This window comes from Cebidichthys violaceus, unplaced genomic scaffold (genome assembly GCF_023349555.1).
Source record: "Cebidichthys violaceus isolate CVI_PGR_0920_01 unplaced genomic scaffold, fCebVio1.0.p SCAF_19, whole genome shotgun sequence".
NCBI lineage: Eukaryota > Metazoa > Chordata > Actinopteri > Perciformes > Stichaeidae > Cebidichthys > Cebidichthys violaceus.
Window position 1 is genome coordinate 12115284 of NW_027176361.1, and position 18266 is coordinate 12133549.

Here is an 18266-nt window from a genome sequence, read left to right on the forward strand (position 1 = left end):
GTCCAACGCACATATTTAAGGTTGCTGAACTATTTCCATCTGAAACGTGTAAGGGGTTGCTTCAATATAGAAAGAAAAAGAAATGCTGCATATCGGAGGGGAAGCTTTGGCAAGTATGTAGCCCGCCAGTTGACGGACCATCATCATCATCAGCAGACCATCATTATAGAAGAGAAGTATGTAAAACTGCTGACAAGAGACCTTCAACTGCAAACAATGTCAGTTATTACTCCTTTGTAGACCATGCAGGTTTCAAGATATCTTTACAAATGTGTTTTGAGGAAGGAAATGCATTCACCAACTGTGTTAGGCATCCAGGGTATACAGTACAAAAAGGGCTGTCACAATATCAAATTTACACCACATGACTATTGCTGCCAATAGAGTTCAAGATAATATTGCTGCGACATCTATAGAACATGATATCAGTTAAATTGCTTATTGTGGTTTTTTTGCCGTCAAAATAAGTGGAGAGAGTCTGTAATCAATACTGAATATATATAAAATGATTTAAGAAGCGCTGTATTATTTACACCATATTATATATGTGTATTTAACATGATATGCAATGTAGAGTGATCGCGCACTCCTAAAAAGGTGTTGTAGGCAGGCGATGGACAAAAAACAAGACAACAGTGAAAATATCCATAGAAGTGTGCATTATCTGGTGGTTGTTGTTGTTGTTTCAGCTGCCCTGTTGGCCCTGAAGTCCTCCACTGAGTTCAAGAAGAAAGCTGTGTGGACCCGAGCGTACGGGTGGTAGCCCAGAGGAGCTTTTACAGACTGTCACCGTTCTTCACAAAAACAGGACTGGAACACCTTTCCTGCCTCTGACTGCTGGACCTGGATGTGTGAGGCTCAATTCAGCGACATGGACTCTGTACTGCACTGCCATGGTAGCTCTACATCAGGAGGAACGTGCCCTGTCAGTACATGCCCATTAAAAGTTCAAATATTTACGGATGTTGAGTTTGAGTTTCTGGCACTTGAGTTCAAGTTCTCTAGAAAATACAGATTTTAATGATCCCTCATTGCGATGACATCAAACTCACAGAATTTTAAAAAGTAGTCCCTGATGAACTTCAGAGGAATCTCCTGAAAGACTTCCAAACATTCAGTCTTAAAGGTGTCATTTCTGTTTCATCTTCTTGTTCCATTTCTCCAGCTGTTGATGTCTCTCCTTCAGCAGTTGCCAGACGGTCACAGAGGCCCCTTAAACAGACAACACTACTGTTAGAAAGTCCGAAAGTCAGAACCTGTCCTGCTCTGCCTCTGATTGACTAGTGCTGGTTGTCTTGGTTGGTTGTCTTGTTTAGGTTTGGTCATGAGGAGTGAGATTAGTTTGGGTATAAATATCAGGGTAAGCCAATTAGAGGGGAGTGGGGCGGGTCATGCCTTCGCTATAGTAGGATTCGTAATATTGCCTCCACCTGTGGTATGGGTTGCCAGATTTGGGGTTTGAGCACAGGTTATAGTCTCTGTACAGGCACAATGGTACCAAACCTGGCATCCTGACTGACAGGAAGAAGCTGCAGCCAGCTGTTGTTTACCAAGAAGTAGTTCCAACAAGTAACTCCCCCAAAACCTCATGCTAAAAGTGTCAGTAGAGCACCTCTTTCATTAGTGAAACATCACATTACAGATGACATCATGACAAAAGATGTTCAGTGTTTTGGCGTCAGATAAGCCTTCAGACTCTGTTACTCAAACTGTCCTCTCCAATGCAGACTGCATGCTGGCTAACATCTCACCAAGAGCCAGGACAGGCAGGTAGACCATCAGCAGGAAGGGCAGGTGAACGTGTGTTGACACTGTTGAATTCAAAGAGGAAGCGTTTGGTTCTGTTGGCTCCACACAAATCAGGGCCTGGTACATAGTGACACCTGAGGAGGAAGAGGAACACATACAAGATGCTGAACTATTCCTTTAAAGTTCTACGTCTTTCACACAGTATGTCTGTTGTCTAAGGCAGACACACGAAAATGTCCAAATTCACTTAATCAGTCCAAAAAAGCATTTAGTTGGTGCAAATAATTTGCCATTGTTAAGCATCTGAGCCTGCAACATAGTGGCTGTCTAAGTAATGAAATACTCTTCCATGCCAGTGGGTGGCAGTAGGTAGCACAATAACGACCTTGTTAATTTAAGACGGTAGAATTAAATGAGGTTGAGGTGACAAGACGAACAGCGATGGAGAAATATTTGAAAAGGAAAAAGGCAGCCTCTGAACTGGGCCCTGGACAACATTGTAACCCAGATGAAAAGCCGAGTAAGGATCAACACATTGAGAGACTTGTCATTAAACTGTCAGCATATGCTGTATTTGTAACTTTTTGGGTTGTTGGTGTGCCGGGATCTTTTTAATGTAAACAATGCAGAATGCTCAGAAAAGGTTGAAACACACTGGTCTAAAGCACTGGTACCAACATGGGGGTCGCCAAAAGCTTTAAAAATGTTATTTTTTAAGTTTGGATCATTATTATTATTATTTGAGATATAAAAGTTTTTAAATCTCACATGATAAAAATAAGCCTAATAAGTATCTAACATTGTTAAAAATAATCAAGAAATACACAATACAGACAAAGAATTAACAGGAAACCCCATCTAAGATTCATTTATTGTTCACTATTTGGGTTATTTGTACAGTTTATCAGTTATTCTGGACTGTTATGCATTCAATATAATATGAAATATCCACAAGATATGTCACTCAATCATTCATTGATAGAAAAGGATTCTTAAAAGATTCCGCTGCGGTCCAGTAAAGAGCATAAAGTAACATGGGATCAGATGTTTTGAAACAGTGAGTAGTTCACCGACTACACCGTCTGTGTGTTACTGATATTCTAGGGCTTCTCAGCTGTCTGCATGCAGTGAACACGTGTTCTTTCCCCACACACTTCCTGACGTTTTATCATCGGCTCTGCTTTGCCAACTCGTTTCCTGTACGCTCCTACTACTTCCCTTATACGAAAGGCAGCCTTTGACTCGCTGAAGCAGCTCACGGCGTTCAGAGCATGTCGCCGTATAACCGATGACCCGATATGTAGTGAGATGCAGTCTGAGGCATGCCGGCCCATTTGGTGTGATTTTGTAAAACTGCCAGTTTCACAACTTCACAGTAGATATGAATTGGATAAAAGATGTAGTCACCTTCAGTGGCCACTGACAGGATGTATAAGGGGATGCAGAGTGTGTAGCGGGTCCACAGCATGGGGATGGAGGGTGTGTCCATTACACACAGCAGCTCATGTGGGTACCTGGCATCACACAGCACACGGGGGGCACAACGGCACAGCATTACACAATAACTGACAGCTGATTGGATCAGTACTATGTTTTAATATTAACAATGGATTAAATGACCATTTGTAGTGACAAACCCACAGAGAATCATCACCGCTCTGCTGTTCCCCTCAGCTCCACTGAGCTTTAGAGCCTCTTTCTGCACATTGCACAGATTTTATGTACAGAGGTCGTATTAAGTGGATTGAGGGTTCAAGTGGTTTAGATGTATTAATATAACTTATAGAAATATCAGACTCTGTTAGCTTGTTTACACTCTGTTTGATGGCCTGACCGCTCATGCTTTTGCTCCGTCACAGATCTCAGCTGTTCATTTGTTGAGTTCAATGTTATTTTTTATAACCGATAGGAATAAGAGGAGAAAACTATGAAACCTGGACTAGATTTGCATATAATGGAAAGGTGTTTCTAATATTGTGGCCATGTATGGAGGAAGGGGTGGATCATATGTATATGGTATCAACTCCTCTCTGATCCAATGCCAACAACAGCCGGATATCGGATTATTAATTTGATTAATTGTACAGTTGTTAAGGAATTTATACTGCAATATCAACACAGGAGAGGGTGGTCAAAAACTAGTTTTAAGGCCTTTGTTACCGTTTATATTGTGTTCACTTGGGAAATATTCAAAAATTCTTCTGTGTGGGTGGGGCTGATAGACTCCACAGCCCACTAATCCAGCTGTGCCTAGCAGTAACGGTTACTGCTGAAAGAGTGGCACAATGAAATACAAATGCTATGAGATCATCCTCTGGGGAGCATAAATATTCACAGAATGCGTTACTGAAAACTACTGAACTGTCAAGATATCTTACTTTGGACCAAACTATTTGAAGGATTAATAGACATACATCATTATCATTGGGCACCATTGCCAGTGGGGAAAAGTTAAGTTAAGTTTAAGTAAATAAACCTGGCAGAAGTGCAGCTCCGGCATTCCTGGAGGGCCTACAATTTGCAGCATAATCACAAACACAGGATGGATGAAGTGAAATAAAGACACAGGCCTTAGGTCACATGCTCACCGTAGGAGGTCCAGAATGTTCCACAAGAAGAGCTGTGCACACACCACTGGTTTACTCTGGATCTCCTCCAGCATGATGACCATGGTCAGCAGGAAGTTCTTCTCCATAACCTAAAAAACAGACAACACAATCCACCCACCGCTTCATATGGATGAAGAACTCTTGAATACACATCTGAGCATTTTGATAACATCCACATGATTCACTTTTTGAGTTTGATACACACTTGGACGAAGCGAGGGAGGAGTCTGGCTTTCTCAATCCCATCTGCGATATGGAAAAGCTCCAGGATAGAGAGCAGCTGGCACAAACTCATCATGAAGCCAACAGAGTAAAACGTGTCTGCTAAGGCATCTGCAAAGTCAAAAATCAAATTGCACCAGACAAACACATGCCATTTAATGAGAACCAAAGCCTATTCCTGCTCTCCTGAGTTAAAACCCTTTTCCCTTGTAATTGTATGAACCTTACCTTGACCAAATGTGAGAAACCTGGCTATGGTATTAGCCAGGATCCACGTGTGTCCACAGAACTGGAACAGGTTGTACGAGAAAATGTAGGCGAGTCTGAAACTGAGCCTGTAAGAGGAAAAAAAACAAAAACTGGTATTTGTTCATTACTGGTCTTTCACACTCTGAACATCCTCCCTTGTACAAGTGTAACCAATTATTATCACTGGCTTCCTGGAGTGGAGTCATCGTTAATCTTATTAGCTACACATCTTTTCCTGCTGTGACAAGTCAAAATGTCAGAAGGATACTGTTGGAGAATAAGACAGATAACGTTTTTCATTTGTACTGCTCTATTTCTAAGGACAACACTGTACTTTTTCATTACATTGATCTTAAAGCTATAGTTAGTTAGGCTGAAGGTAACACCATCTCCCGACAAAGAAATAGTTACACAACGTAACAAAACCACATGTGTTATTACTTCTCTTTTAAATACGGGTTAAACAAATGCACTTCCCCTTGCTTCCGGACTTTATGCTAAGCTAGGCTAACAGCCTCCAGGCTTTTCTTAACGCACAGACATGAAATTAAGCAAATGAACATATTCCCATTAAGTACATTTTGCTGCTAATACTTCAGTACTTTAACTTAAGTACAATTTTGTGTGCAGAAATTTTACTTTTACGGTATATACATCATTGCACTGGTACTTTTACTTATGTGGCAACTTATTTCATCACTGCAAGGAAATTAAAGTACTTCTTTCTTGAGGATACCAAGCACTCTTTAAGTCACCCATAAAACTTATTCAGAGAACTCTAGTACCTACTTGAGCACCCACCTTCATTAGGACTTTAAACCCCGAAGAACCCATATTGGAGAAAGTAGCTTATTTGAGTAATCTTTCATTTAAGTGGCATAAATCAATTAAAAGGTTGCATTCAAAGGGTTAAGGAGCATTCGTTACTTTTGTTGGCCATTTGGGGGCAGCAAAACAAGCTGTAAACAACATCTGACATGTTAATGCCGTATAAAGTTATTGTTGTTAACATGTTAGCAAACTTTAACGTCCATACATTTAAAGTCACGTTTCTGTCCAATATTCTCCCTTCTTTTAGCTCTGGTTTGGTCTCCAGCTCCGGAGAAACATCTGTCTCTTCAGCTGCTAAATGCTCTACTATTCACATGCTAGACTCTGAACAGTATCTGCTGCTGAGCAGGTAGTGAACTGTAGCTTTATCTGGACTTTTTCACTGAAACATGGGTGAAGGAGAGCATGGAGCATGAACTAAAGCAGAAAAGTTCTGACCACTTTAAAACCAAAACAATGAGCTAAAATAGAATGTCACGGTTAGGCTTAGCCTCTGGTCTGAGTGTTTCTCCTGATTATGCTCATTCTCTTCACCTGCCCCTGGCTTTTCCCTCTACCAACCCCTCACTGCACTCATTTCAACTCACCTGCCTGCAATCTACTAATCACCCCACATTTATATACTCCCCTTCTTTCCCTGTTGCGGTAGTCAGATTGTCATTTGTTCCTTCCGTGTGTTCCAGCTTTGTCCTTCCCCGTGAGCTCATCGTGTCTCCAGAGCTTTCCCTTGTCTTGTCCTATGGTTTGTGACCGTGTTTATTTCCCGGTTGGAGTTCTTTGTTTGACGACCTACTGGAGCCAAGTAAAAATACCTTATTTTCAAATTCACCTCGTCTCCTGTGTCTGTCCCCAGAACCCTCATAGAAAACCGTGAACCCTCACAGAACAATCTGACCGTGACAGACCACCGTTTGGTGTGCGTTGCACCACACCTGTCGGACCAGCTGGGCCAGGGGAGAGCCTCTGAGCTTCCAGAGGGCTAACCTTGAGCTTAGCCCTCTGAGCTTCCAGAGGGCTAACCTTGAGCTTAGCCACCTTTTCACCCCTGAGAAGAAGAGACATGGGAAGGGTCAATTCCCCGCTTCCGCTGGGCCGCAGTTTTCCCCAGCTCCCCGTGTCCTGTCAGCCGCTGCCGCCTCAGAGGGAATGGGGAAATGACCCTTCTTCCCAGGTCTCTCCTTCAAAAGGGGTGAAAAGGCGGCTTTGCTCGAGAAGGGCAAAGACTCAGGCACAGACACAGACGACGAGGTGAATTTGAAAATAAGGTATTTTTACTTGGCTCCAGTAGGTTGTCAAACAGACACTGAAAAGAACTGCAACCGGGAGCGGGCAAAAATCCAAACTGAAATAAGTAAAGTCACAAACAATAGGACAAGACGAGGGAAAGCTCTGGAGACACAATGAGCTCACGGGGAAGGAACCAAGAACAAATGACTATCTGACCACTGTAACAGGGAAAGCAGGGGAGGTTATAAATGTGTGGGGTGATTAGTAGATTGCAGGCAGGTGAGTTGAAATGAGTGCAGTGAGGGGTTGGCAGAGGGAAAAGCCAGGGGCAGGTGAAGATAATGAGCATAATCAGGAGAAACACGGTTTCTCCTGATTATGGAGAAAGGCAAAGCCTAACCGTGACAATAAAAAAGCCGAGCCGAGGGGAACTGTAGAGATGGTGATGATTCTCTGTGGGTTCATCACTAAGACCCACATTTGATCTCTTGATTACGGCAGCTATACGTCTATTTTGCTGTTATCAAAATAAAGAGTACTTTATTTTAAGACTAAAATGTTTGCAGAGAAGTTCTTCAAGGAAGTTTCTTCTTCTTTTCTAATGCCTGAAACGTAATACGTGTATTACTAAATCTCTACTGTTGCTAGTAATTCTTCCCTGTAAGAGTATAACAATATGTCTTCATTGCACACGACAGTGCAAATGATGATTTAATGTACAAAAATTGAGTTTTTCATCACTGACTGCAGATTAAAAGACAAATATTGGGTTGGTTTTAAAACTCATATGAGCTCATCTTGGATATGAAGCCTGCAAAATGAGCACCAATCCGTCCGATACATTCGAACTCTAAGCCAGTTTGACAGTATTTAGCTGTTAATGCTTGGAAAGATGACAGAAAATGAAGCTTTGTATATGATTGGCCTGACATTCCTCAACACGCCCTGTAGAAGCAGAACATTCTTTCCCCTGCCAGAACTCAGACACTGCTTAAAACTCTCTCTATACTCACTTACATTCTCCCTCTGAAGTCTCCTTTTGTTCTAGGTACATGAAGAGCTTTCTGCTCATAGTCCCAGGATCATGTTGGGGTGCAGTTCGTGGCTCCTTGCAGCAGCTTCCTCCCAGTTCAAAGAGACCCGCCTCTCACTTGATCTTCCTTCACAACTGGGAGCTGTTTTTGTAGTTCTTCCTCAGGCTGCTGGTTACGGTTATTACTTTGCAGCAAGTAGGAAGTGAACGTTCCATGTGCAGGTCTGACGTCGGATAGTCCCAGCCCCCTGAAAGAAGACTACGAGCTGACAGACAGAGATAAGGAGCAGCAGGAGCACAATGAGCTCCTGACTTTCAGAACTTCAAACTGTACTTCATGGTGAAATGAGGGAAAACTCTTGACACACACTGGATCACTGAACAGTAACACAGCAGCACACAGTACATGTAAACTATAACACCGATATGTTACCATGCTCTGATATTTCCCACACAAAACAACAATGTGCCGAACAATCAACTCCAGAGAATCTGTTTAAATGATACGGACAATAATATTCTGTATCTTCTCTGCAAAAACCATGACATCATCAAAAGGAATGTGTTGATCTGTCTCTCTGTGATTACTGGCGTTCTTGTTCCTGACATTCCTGTCGGCTCTTACCGAAGACCTAATAAAAACAAGTCCGAAATATGGTATTTTATTCTTAAAAAAGGCTCCGTATTTTCTTAAAACTGTAGTTTTCATTTGTTTGGAGCTCTATTGCACAGAGGAATATGAAATATGATACCCACGTTCACAGGATACAACCTTGTAGCCCTTGGTTGGCTATAATTAGCCATTTTAGTATTAACAACCAAAGCAGCAACAGCCACTTTAATTCAATATGTAACCTGTACATGTTGTAATTGAACACTTCTTCACCATACTTACTGTATTTTAAAGTGTATTTTTTGTACTTGTGTGCTTGTAATGTGTTGTTATTTTAAAGAGAGAGAGAGAGAAAAGCTTTAACGTTTCCATATCCAGTCTACAAACTCAGAATATAACAGTATCCGCTGCTCTCTAGTGGTGGAAAGAAGAAGTCCATCCTGCAGAGGTCAGGTTTATTCATTTTCACCTTATTGTTTATACTGTTTATGTTATTTTACAGTGTTTGTTGTACTGACTTAAGACAAAAACTTTGTGTGCAAGTGGTTTGCCAGCCACAGCTATATGAATGCCCTGGTAATAAAAACAAATTTGTATGTTCATTTGTAACAAATCTTCAGTCAGATTATGATTAGCTTTGCTTGACACAGACTGGACACAGGTAACACCAGTGATCCAACTCTGTCCAAAGTTTGAAAGTACACCTGTACCAGCACCTCTAAAGATCCCTGAGTAACATGTTGTATCCTGGTTGTATTAAGAACAAAAAGGAAAAGACAGTGCAAAAATGACAATTTGCATTTTTAGGTTGAGGTAATGACATTTCGTAAACTATCATCGCTTTCCTTCTGTAAATGGCGGAGGACTGCAGCCCATTTCAGCATAAATTGCTCAAAACCAGGTCTGTGGATTATATTGAGCACCAAGGTCATGATTTCTGGAAAGAGACGTTGCTTTTGAGTTTTTTCAAGCTCAATATACCACATAGTCCCGTTATATTGGAGAGAAGGCAGACATTTCTACAGCTGACATCTCCAACACTAGGCAACTCACAACAAAGCAATCTAGATCCATAAATAGCACAACAGGTATGAGGGAAAGTATGTATTTTGTTTTTTGGGGTGAAATGTCCCTTTAAGAGAAAGGTATGAAGGCAAATCAATGTCAAAATCCGCTAGCACAAATGAGATCTGCGCGTGTGTGTGTGTGTGTGTGTGTGTGTGTGTGTGTGTGTGTGTGTGTGTGTGTGTTTGTGTGTGTTGAGGTCCCAAGCGTGAAAATCAAACAGCCGCACGTATATTACTTTAAATAAAGAAAGAAAGCGAGGCTTTCACATTGCTCCGCGCAGAATATCTTTACTCGCAGAGCAAAATTGCAGCCTGCGAGGAGAAAACTATGCTTTGAGCACGAGGGGCGTCCCCTAGCAACTATCACCGCTCTTCTGCAAGCAAAACTTTAACCTGCTCGTTTGCGAAACTTAGATTTTCTTTTTGACACTAAGTGGGCGGACCCAGTCACCATTGTATCGCTACACCTAATTGGTTACAATCCTCGTCTTTGGATTTGCTGGATATCACACCCGACACAGTAGCTAGGTGGCGCTATGAACACTACATCTCAGAGGTAAAATTGTGCTTTTAACTCCACCACATTTCACTGACAGTTTTAGTTTACTTTCCAGATTTTGGAATTAGCTAACAAGTGAGTCATCTCTGTTGAGAGTTACGCATCGCAGTACTGATCGAGCAAGATGAACGGATCGGAGGACCTGAGGGGGGCAAGTGCAAGAACGAAGAACAGAAAGTTGCTAGCAGAGACGTACATTTGGAGATTGCCTACTTTTTGAATGCCAATTAAATGCCATAAGAAGGTTCATGTGTCACAGAGGCCAAGTTTGTCGTTTCAGGTCGGACAGTGGCTCAAATTTGGTTGGAGCAGACTTGAGGCCTTAGCTGCCATAAACCCAGTAGAGGGCCGTGTGTTTTATACTTGGACCTTCAGTGCTGTCCTACTACAGTTGAACCACCTCCTAATAACCTCATTATGACGCCAGCATGACGGGATGCTTCGTCATTAACGGGCAATGCACATAGTCAAAATCAATGTCATTAACAGAATGACTCACAAGAACCAGTCACATATATTTATATGACAACGAAGCAGGTAGAATAACATAAAACCCAAATAACATGATTCAACAGGCCTCTGCACATTCCATCAGGACTGCAGTGCTAAAACACGCATTCTGCCACACACCCGAGGGCACCATTCAAATATTATTCACATCAGAGGGAACAATATTAACCATATCATAAAAACAACACAAAAACACTGTAGTAATTAAAAAGCAGTTCACTTACCAAAGCTGCTGTTCACTTAAAGACCAAGTCCATCCTCTTTTCTTTGTTAACAAAGAGTTCAATGACGCGGTTGTACAGAACATCGGTTCAGGTCCAGTAAGAGGTCCTTCTCGATTCATGGACGCCAGTGGAGCCTCCCCAGTTGTACTTCTTGAATACGTTTTAATGTGTTTGAGGGCTGAAAATGTCCACTCGACAGAGGCAGTAGATTTTGGGATTGTCACCGCCAAACATGCCAAAACGATAAAAATGTAATGTCACCTAAAAACGTCTTGCATATCTTTAAACTTGAACTCTTACTACTACAAAGTTCTGCTAGCTAGTTTCACAACAGTCACGCTAGCCCACTGACCAGTCAAGTCGCACGTTAATACTGACGTATTTGTAGGTCACCTAGAAGGCTCTGACATGTCAAAGAATAAGCCCAACATGTCAAACTAACAATCTGATTGGTTGAAGACTATGACAATCAACAAGATCGTCCCCATTTACTTAAACTGCAAATGGATTCACTTGTGAGTCTGAAGGCCTCCAGGCAGATCGTTTTACTTAGATTTCACCTCTATGCTGTCTCTGATTGGATAAAAGCTCTACTTAAAACAAGCTGTGCTGAAAGCAGAGCAACTGAGGAAGACAGGAGCTGTGCAGCGACTGTGAGCAACTCATCAGAATGGTCAGAAAGGTCTTGTTTTCTGTGCTTCAACAAGAATGTTGAGACGATGAAAGCCCATGCAATCCTGTGTGAAGTAGAGGCCATTCTCAATGCCTTGGAAGCTCTCACTCCAAATCACATCCTTTTGCTTCAAGGGAAACCTATCATTACCCTTAGACTTTTTCAAGAACACGATCTTTACATCAGGAGACGATGGAGACGATGTTCTGGAAAAAGGTGGACAAGGGAGTACTTGACGCTACTACAGGAACGACAAAGGTGGACAAAGCCGCGGAGAGGTTTTGTAACAGGCGACATTGTTGTTGTCATGGATCAAACTGCTCCTCGTGGATCATGGTTCATGGGAAGACCAAGACTTACCTAGACAAGAAAGAACTTGTATGTACTGTACAGTTAAAGACAGGACAGTTGCAGCGGCCCATATCAAAGCTTTTTATACTTTAAGAAGCAGTGTAAAGGTCATGACCTAATATTGGGTCATGTGTTGGTAACCCCTGACTGACCCCCTGAAAAACAGAGGAATGTCAGACTCTTCTTTTTTATGACTCCCTTTTGCTTAATGTACCATACCATCACAGTTAGGGGCCGGTGTGTAGGAGCCATTAGTTATGTCTGTGTATTTATGTCTGTTTATATTGGGAGCCTACCTCAAGTTGACCACGGGTGGTCAGTGTGGATTAGTGTGGCAGGTACATTCTATACTGGGCACAGGTGCAGCAGACAGGCTAATGATGCATGGGAGATCACACGTTTTCTAACCCTACCCTCACCCAACAGTGAATCAGCCTGGAATCTTCTCATTGAAGCCTGTATGAAACATGGTCTTCTCCCGCACCCAGCTGAGTGGTTAATTGCTGGAATTAGATATGGTCACTACAGGCGTAACACAATGTTGGTAATGAGAAAAAATATCCTAATTCAGAGCTTCAGCACAGAGAAGAGGTTGGAAAGTGAAGCATCTGGTGTAAGGAAAACCAGCGATATTTACAGATTGGATCCTGTGTTGAAAGATGATTGTCAGGCCAGCGAGTCATCCCTCAATCAGAAGATCGGCAGTTCGATCCCCAGCTCCTCCAGCCCATGTCGATGTGTCCTTGGGCAAGACATCAACACCAAATTGCTCCTGATGATTGAGTGTGATTGCTTAGTTAGTTCTGATGGGCAGATGACACCTTGCATGGTAGCTGCTATCAGTGTGTGAATGTGTGTGAATTAGTGACTGATGATGCATGATGACTCATGACTGAAGTGCAAAAGTACTTTGAGTGGTCGGAAAACTAGAAAGGCAAGTACAATTCCATGTATCATGTATCATGTTCTCTCAGTTGGTTGGAAACATCCTATAATTTCATGGATTTTTTTAAATTCCATAACAAACCTAAAGAGGCATTGAAACACAATGCAGGTGGTAAAGAGAAAAAAATATCCTAACTCAGCTACAGCACAGAGAAGATGTTCTCTCAGTTGATCTGTATAGTGTTCCTCTTCTTCCCCGATCCATGGAGGACTCATATCTAAAATTGTGTGAAAAATAAAAGCATATTTATAACTCACTCCTTTTCATTCCCAACATGTTGGTGCCACGTATGAGGCCACGCTATACCAGCTTAATTGCAGTATTTATGCACAATGATCCAGAATTATACTTTTTAATAATTACATTTTTGAAAATGTTGATCTTGAAGGTTCAAATTATTCTTTTTATTTCCTAAACAAACATTCAGCTGTGGTTGAGAGTTGTTTCAGTGCGATAGTAGTTAGTAGACTTAATTGTCGTTTTAACACAATTTGGCACTCATCTTGCTCACACACACAGCTGTTACAGGCCAGAGGTGTTAGATCACCCCATTAGCATCTCGATACCTTAGGTTGCAGAACAGTAATTATCCTGCAGCAGTTAATTGTGTAAGTCACAGACTGAAGCATTTCACTGTGCACCCGCACTAACAGTTATAAAAGTCACAGTTTCTTGCTCACATCAAGGAATTGGAAGCCACTGGTGTTGCTGCTTACTAAAAAGTAAAATGGGCAAACAAGAACCCTGCTGGTTAGGAGTTGAAGCTGACGTCAGACAACCCTGGTCTCCTCAATCTCACCAGAGAGGTTAGAGATAATGTTGATAGCTACAATGCTATTTCATGCGATGAGAAGATAAAGGAATTAGTGTAGTAGTGTGTGCAGTAGTAGTAGTGTTTTTAGTAGTGTGTGTGTAGTAGTAGTGTGGTAGTACTGTAGTAGTGTGTGTAGTAATAGTGTAGTAGTGTGTGTAATGTGTGTGTAGTAGTGTAGTAGTGGTAGTGTAGTTGTTGTGTAAGTTGTGTAGTAGTGTGTGTAGTAGTAGTGTAGTAGTGTGAGTAGCAGTAGTAGTGTAGTAGTGTGTGTAGTAGTGTGTGTAGCAGTAGTAGTGTAGTAGTGTGTGTAGTAGTAGTGCGGTAGTGTGTGTAGTAGTAGTGTAGTAGTGTAGTAGAAGTGTGAGTAGTAGTTGTGTAGTAGTGTGTGTAGTAGTGTAGTAGAAGTGTGTGTAGTAATGTGTGTAGGGGTGTGTGGGGTGACCATGGCTAAGTGGAGAGCAGGGCTGCCTTTCAATCAGAGGGTCGGTGGTTTCGATCCCAGGCTCCTGCTCTGCTAGTCTCATGTCAATGTGTCCTTGAGCAAGACACTAAACCCCGAAATTGCTTGAAACAAAGTATAGGTAATATGATTTTCTTCAATAACAGCTTCAAGTTATTTTAATGAATACATGATGCTTTCACAGCTTTACTACCTTAAGGTGCATTTTCACCTTTTATGCTCCTAAAAGACATTTCAGGATTGAAAGAGGTCAAAAGTGGATTTTGTGAAGGAGACTTACATGAGTAACAGAAGTATTTCACCTTAACCAGATCATTTAACCAAAGATGGACAGACTCCTAAATGTTCATTCCACCCACGGACAGTTTAAAAGCAGTGTCTCAAATGTCCAGAGACCATAGCAATTATTCAAAGCAGCAAGGTGAAGTGCCACAAGGAGACAAAGCCCCGATCTTTTGAGCAAACGCACACTCAATCCAAAATGAAGTAACCTAAGAGGGCAATAGGATCAGAATCCTAATATATAGAGCTGAAAAAAGTGGTTTTAATAACCACAGATAAAGTCGCTGCACACAATTTTCTCTTTTTAAAAGATGAGAAAATATAATATTGTGTTTTTTTTAGTGCTGGGCAACAATTAAAATGTTTACTCGCGATTAATCACATTGTTATGCACAACATTCAATAATGAATTCAAAAGTAGTGTATTGCGCACTTTTATTTTAAAAGTACTGCTATATGAACAAAAGTGCAATAACATTTGGTTTGCAAACACTTTAAACAAATCAGGTTATTTTTAACAGCAGTATTCCCTTTACACAGTAACAGATAAAATACAGTTATAATGATTCTGATAATAGATATTCAGCCGGTGTTCACAACTTTATCTTCATGTATGTAATAGATGCAATTTGAAATGTACACCTTGAAAACTACAAACCTATCTACTCATGTTTTTATATGTTTGTTAAATTCTCAGTAGCGATAACTAAATGATATGTTTATTATACATATTTTTATTTTTTTTGATTGACATCACTTCAACCTGAATGAATGGAATTTAAAGCTGCAGGACCAGTCAGTTAACTTAACTTTATTTTAAGATGCACATTTTTCAAAAACGTTCTGTTGTGTAATTTAATCTTTAAATACATCTTTAAGATTTAAATCTCTTATTTTACTTGAAATGAGGAGAATATTTATTTATTAATAGCGTATAGTATTTATAATTTCTCCAGTTCAATTTGAAAACCGACGATGAATACTGTTGTTGAGATATTATTAAATCAAATTTGATTTGATAATCAGTTGTTGACTACATACAAACGTTGATACAACTGCTGTGCTACTTCAATGCATATGGGACAGACTCATAATGCAGTTAGACATTATTGTGACGTTCCGGGCCTTGAATGAGGAAAATCTCTCTGACTGGACCTCGTTGAATTTGAATTGAATACCCCTACTGTTATTCTCTGAAACACCAGAGGCGTACAAACAACATGAACTGTGAAGAATAAAAGACAACGAGTGTAACTTATAGACATGCCCATAGACTGAAGGTATAACTGACTAAAGCATAAACCAACCTCCACAATGACGATGAGCGATTGTAATTATCTGTAAACTCATATCCACTTATTACCTTCATTGCGCTCCAATTTCATATGGTTTGAATCTAAAGTGATGTGTGTCTGGACCCATGGTTTCCACATCTGTCCGGGGAATGCGGAGGAGTGGAAACACAGTGAACTATCACGTGGGAGCTGATTTAGCATGACGGCTGATTGCCGCATGGAGTCCTGGGTGGCGCCGATGGTAACAATGTAATAGAAGCTGCAGCGTTTACCAGAGCTAGAAGGCCAGCATCAAATTCAGAACAGAAGATTTTACCATATAATTTTCAAGAATACGTTGAATGCTTTCACCACATTACTGCCTAAAAGTGCATTTTCACCTTTAATTAATGCTCCCAAAAGACGTTTCAGGCTGACAATTGCTCAAAAATGGCTTTCGTGAAAGAAAACATAGTTTTCATGATTCTCTTCAAGAAAGTGCTTCAGAATACATCAGTTTGATGATTTCATGAATACCTGATGTTTTCACCGCTTTACTGTCTAATGCTGCATTTCACCTTTTAGGCGTTTCAGGCGGAGGATATCTCAAAAGTGGATTTTGTGGAAGAAACATAGTGTACATGACTTTCTTCAAGTAACTGCCTCTGAATAGCAGATTTTCAGATTCTGAGAGTTATGAAAGTGATTTATTCCAGGATGCAGTGCAATACACTTCCGGATGAGGAAAAACAATTATTTTACAAACAAAATCAATACATCACAGAAACCCAAACGAAAGAGGATAGGAAAATGGTGTGGTCAGCATTACATGGTCTTGTACAATTATATTGGAATATCATAATTCCCACTTTCCCCTTTGTTAAGCTTTTCACAAGAAAACTAAGAACATGAGCAGAATATGTAAAAGGTGTGAATCAGAATGAGTGAATCGTGAGTAAGTGATCTGCTGTATGTATCAAAGCAAACCAAGGGCTGCTCTTGTTGGGAATGGTAGCATTGATAGTCTGTAAAGGCTTTACATCCAAAGACCTTTTGATTCATAGTCTGTAGACTTTTGTTTGGTACATGTCGACAGCATTGCTTACATCATTAGTGCAACCAAACAAACAAAAACCTTCATCAAAGGCAACAGAATCAATAGCCAGTGTTTACATGAATGTTTATATGAACTGAGAAAAACTGAGTGTATCAAATACAGGATACAGTTGCTCCTGTGTGAGTATCTTCCTTCTTTCAATCTTTTTATTTTCAGTTTATGTAGGTTACACGCTATATGTTAAGCTCAAAAAGAATAGTACATAACATACCTGCTAACTATACAAACAATCAAACCTCCCCCCCCCCCCGAAAAAAAAGACACACAAAAATATCAAAACAAACATCATCATCCTCCAATTATTTTATCGCGCATTAACGCAGTTTTTTTTATATTATTAAGTGGACATTTTTATCACAAGAACCAGGCAGCGAGCGGTGAACAGCTGTTTGTGTGGCGTCTCTTCCTGCTGCTGCCACCTTGTTGTATGCAGGTTTACATACACATGATAAATAAACGTGATGATCACATTGTATCATGTCATTTATTTGACATGGTTTTTGCTTGTTAAACTGTAAGTGAATTTGACTTTGTTAGTGAATACAAATCAAACCAAGAGTGAGATCAATTAGTTAAACCGATACAGTGTTAATATTTGAATGGGCCCCGGGCCACTTTGTACTTGAAAAGTTGGGCCCCGAGGTCAAAAAGGTTAAGAACCCCTGCTCTAAACAGTACAGAAAGTCGGCCATTTTGATTTATGTGTGTGAATTTTCCCTTGATTTCTAGTCTAGTCTTTAACAAACTCCTCCTAGGGACTTTGTCAGATCCACTTCAAATTTGGTCAGTGCGATCTAAAGACCTTTGCAATTAAAATGTCCTCAAAGCTTTACGTTTGATGGAATGGCGTAGCCGTGGTGTGGCGTCCATTTTATGTGATTCGCCGTTAAACAACAAGCTGATGTTACTCCACTGGACTTGCTCAAATCTGTCCCAAACTTGCCATACTTGATAATAGTCATAGCCTGAGGATGTCGGCAAGCCAATTTTCACTCAAAGTCATAGCGCCACCTACTGGCAACAGGAAGACAGCAATATGTGACAAACGGCATCCGATTTACCTGACAAATACATGATGTGGTCTATACTTGATGTAGAGCAACATAATGCAAGTTTGCGCGTATTATCTAGCGCCACATAGTGGATACAGGAACTGGTGGAATATTTGCACTGCATAATTTCCAGCGTCACACAGTCCACAGGGGAAAAATACGTTTAACTCCGGGACGCATTGTCTGATGGTCGAAGACGCGTCTGCCCCGAGACGTGGGAAGGTGCGAAAGCCCGTACATCGCTGCTTGCAGCTTTAATTATAGTTATTTTTGTATATTCATATAGTCTTCTAGCGCAGTAGAAATATTAAATGTCAAAACTGCACTTTCCCCTGTGAGGTCTTACTCAAAAAGAGGAATATATTGGAAAACACTTCTATATGTCTCATCCCAATTTCCTTCAT

General features: G+C 40.8%; 2 protein-coding genes across 4 annotated transcripts in view; one reads left to right on the forward strand and one right to left on the reverse strand.

Moving 5' to 3' along the window:
• The window catches only part of focad (focadhesin), a 34659-nt gene extending 33700 nt beyond the window's left edge, over positions 1-959 (forward strand). The window contains exon 44 of the mRNA XM_068713706.1: positions 690-959. Coding sequence (XP_068569807.1) covers positions 690-763 — 74 coding nt within the window. The 3' untranslated portion in view covers positions 764-959. The remainder of the gene's footprint in view (positions 1-689) is intronic.
• On the reverse strand, positions 247-8099 carry hacd4 (3-hydroxyacyl-CoA dehydratase 4). Of its 3 annotated transcripts, XR_011103336.1 has the most exons (8): positions 7901-8099; positions 4809-4915; positions 4564-4691; positions 4338-4447; positions 3157-3263; positions 1752-1883; positions 1053-1212; positions 247-902 (listed from the first exon to the last, which is right to left on the reverse strand). XR_011103336.1 is itself a non-coding variant. In XM_068713708.1 (7 exons), coding segments are annotated over exons 1-7 (669 nt in total). In that variant the 5' UTR covers positions 7907-8099; the 3' UTR covers positions 247-1129. The 3 variants fall into 3 exon arrangements, 2 of the variants coding, with proteins under 2 accessions (XP_068569809.1, XP_068569808.1); XM_068713708.1 differs by having other exon boundaries at positions 247-1212; positions 7905-8099; XM_068713707.1 differs by having other exon boundaries at positions 247-1212.
• Positions 8100-18266: the final 10167 nt, after the last annotated feature.

Excerpts from the sequence above, each read along its gene's own strand:
- hacd4 (XM_068713707.1), bottom strand. The coding sequence starts at position 7,959 with ATGAGCAGAAAGCTCTTCATGTACCTAGAACAAAAGGAGACTTCAGAG. Across the intron at positions 1,884-3,156 it reads CCTGTCAGTGGCCACTGAAG|GTGTCACTATGTACCAGGCC; the intron begins GTGACTACATCT and ends CTTCCTCCTCAG. Across the intron at positions 1,213-1,751 it reads CCTGCCTGTCCTGGCTCTTG|GGGCCTCTGTGACCGTCTGG; the intron begins GTGAGATGTTAG and ends TGTCTGTTTAAG.